The sequence below is a fragment of the Zeus faber genome (assembly GCF_960531495.2).
Source record: "Zeus faber genome assembly, chromosome: 9".
NCBI lineage: Eukaryota > Metazoa > Chordata > Actinopteri > Zeiformes > Zeidae > Zeus > Zeus faber.
Genome location: NC_137197.1, coordinates 29,299,600 through 29,302,593, shown reverse-complemented (window position 1 = coordinate 29,302,593; position 2,994 = coordinate 29,299,600). Strand labels below are relative to the sequence as shown.

General features: G+C 45.9%; 1 protein-coding gene across 1 annotated transcript in view; it reads left to right on the top strand.

Moving 5' to 3' along the window:
* linc.pou2af1 (lnc RNA pou2af1) overlaps positions 1–1,516 on the top strand; it is a gene marked incomplete at its 5' end in the record, with an annotated part of 5,704 nt that extends 4,188 nt beyond the window's left edge. The window contains 2 exons of the mRNA XM_080006761.1: positions 1–155; positions 921–1,516. The exon at positions 1–155 is cut by the window's left edge and continues 60 nt beyond it. Coding sequence (XP_079862887.1) covers positions 1–155; positions 921–1,325 — 560 coding nt within the window. The 3' untranslated portion in view covers positions 1,326–1,516. The remainder of the gene's footprint in view (positions 156–920) is intronic.
* Positions 1,517–2,994: the final 1,478 nt, after the last annotated feature.

Here is a 2,994-nt window from a genome sequence, read left to right as displayed (position 1 = left end):
AGGAGAGCCTCTTCAGCCACCACCAGTGCCTGGACCTGATCCTGGCCGGTAACTACGGCACCGACCCCGACCACTGCGCGTCGCCGCAGCCCCCTGGCGGCTGGAGCCACGCGCAGCTCTCCCCCGAGGCGGAGTACTACACCCGCGGCGTCATGGTGAGGCGTCTTTTTCCGTTTGCTCGTTTTGTCGTCGTTTTACTTCGGAGATCGTGCGTGATGACGCGCGCAATGACTGTGCGCGCCGGGGAATATCCGACCGCGTTCTGTTGAGGGGACCGGATTTTTTTTTTTTTACCTTGATTTTCCAACATGCACAAAAATGCACAAACACGAATCCACATTTTTAACTTCTAACTGTATTTTCACGGGGGGGGGATACCATTCCCTCAGATTGTTTTTATACCGCTTCTCTGTAGCCATAGGTTTGTTATGTATTTGTTTACTGTCAGCCATCAAGTATTCCTCGCATTAGTCCAACCATAGGAACAAGTGACATGTTGTAAAATGTTGTTTTCATTTAACTAGGGATTTATAGGTTTTAGTGGGCAAATTGTGATTGGTTGACACGGCAATAGGTGGGACAGCAGAGAATACGGCTTCCTTTTATTTGAGGGGTTTAGGCAATTTTTTGGTGTTTTCTTTTTGTTCGTTAATCGATATTGGTATTAGTTAATAGTTGTTCAGTTATTTAATTCAAAGCACCCTTCCACACTCCACATTCGGGCCCGCACATCAATGTAGCCAGTTTAATGGCCTCCACTGTACAGTTTAACCTGGAAAGGTGCGCTTTATAGTCTGGATAGGAAACACGCCCCATGGGTGCAATAGTATGGGTGGTATTATGTGAACAATAAGATGTTTTTTTTCCCAATCTTATTATTATTATTTTTTTATTTAATGAAAAAAAAAAAATCATTCCAGACTCCGTCCTCGCCTGAAGACTGCCTCAAACTCCCGATGGACCACAACAGCTATTCCCCGCAGGAGTCCTTCTCCTCCTCCTCCTCCTCCTGCTACGACTCGCCCACCAGGATGGACTCCAGCTTCCAAGGCCTGACCCACCCGGGCCACTCCCAGCACTCCCAGCACTCCCAGCACTCCCAGCACTCCCAGCACTCCCAGCACTCCCAGCACTGCGGCTTCCAGGACTGTTACTGCCTTCAGTACTGCTGGGGGGGCCCGCAGGAGAGCTCCGCCCCGGAGTTCGACCCGTACCACGGCACGTACCAAGGTCCCACAGACTATCCCTGCACCTACCCAACGGAAGACACCTACTTCAGGAGGGATCTGCCCATGAATTCGGAGATGTGCTACAATATACTATGATGGGGACACGCACCAGTGTTAGATTCCAGTTTGATCGTGTAAATAAGTGAAACTAGTGCTGTCAAACGATGGTTCGATATACGAATGCTATTCGAATTATAACAAAAAAAAATGTTCGAATCAGAAAATTCACATAAACATTTTTTTTCAGTATTTCAGCAAAAATGTATTCATTTTTATAAAAAAAAATATGAGTCGTGCAAACGTCCACATACATCCTCTTTGTGCGCGCAAGTGAATGAACTTTGTCCGTGCACCGCTCCGCTGCTCCTTCCGTAGCTCTCCCGCGTCTGTGTGTCAGCATCCTCCGCCACCCAGTGGCATCACTAGGGGGTGCGGACCCCACCGGGCGACACCTATCGGGTCGAGATGAAAAGAGGCAACAATTCAACAGCGAGTGAGTTTGGAAACCAGCTCGGCCACAGAGAGATAAAACGCCCCCTTTGGAAGTACTTCGATCTTTGGTCACTGAATAAATGGCAAAATTGTGGATTGTAAATTGTACCGACAGCTATGTCTTTTTGTATTGGTTTGCCCTCTTGTGGACCCAAAGCGAAATAACGTGCCCGAAAGTTGGTCAAATTGCAAACATTTTTAAATTGTATAAGATGTTAGAATATATTCGAAACTCATGTTTATTTCAGAAGGAATATTTGAACGTGATTTTTCACCGATGTTGACAGCCCCCGGCGTCTGCCACGAGGCTGTCTGAATTTACTGAATGGGGTTAGAATTAACTGAGGTTTGGGAGCAGTGACCACACCCCGACCACACCGACTGGCAATCAACTTTACATACATATATACCCATCATATACACCAGTCATTAGGCCGTCTGAGCGTTCCCAACCCACCACCTCCCCAAGTCTCCACCTCTCACCTCCTCTCTAGCGCGCTTTTTCCATCACCACCAAGGGATCCGAAGGCACGGCTGAGGCCTGAGGCCCTTAAGACTCTTTTACCCATCTAGAGTCAAGGCTCCCTGTGTTCGATCCTCACGAAAGCTTGACATCATCCCACCCATCAGCGTTCCTCACCAACCAAACCATTAACATCCCCTTTCTTACCCATGATCACCACTGTCTCGTATCTTCTTTTACTTGGCATTTCGCATATTCATTTCAGTCAATTACGCTTCAATCTATCTGTTGTGGCGTGGTCTCTAACTTTTGAAATGGGTGTTGTGGTTGTTTGGTCGTTGATTGTGCAAAAGGCTTGTGATTTTATTTTTGTATCTGTGATTCTTTTGTCCAAAACACATTATTTTTTTACATGGAAACCCATTTTTTCATATAATAAAACATTCTGTGAAATCAGCGTTTCGGTGTCCTGACAGTTTCTTTGGCTTTCGTGACGGACGATATGAACAAAAGTATGGCAAGACAAAGAGGGGGCCGACTAGTCATGCTTTTTATACTTGGTATGTTTCATTAAAAGCAGCATCGGCTTCCTGCATTGACACCTCACCTGTTGATCCAAAACCTTCATCTTATTGGGCACTCTCAAAAAAAATTTAATTGAACACTAATTTGAGTCCCCCAAAAACGAATTTAGCCCTGAACTGTACATACATACAACTGCATAGTCAAACAAGCAATTTCAACGGCACTTTATTTTTTTTACCTGATTTGTCATGCAGGCCCGGGGAATTTTTTTCATGTTCAAAACCT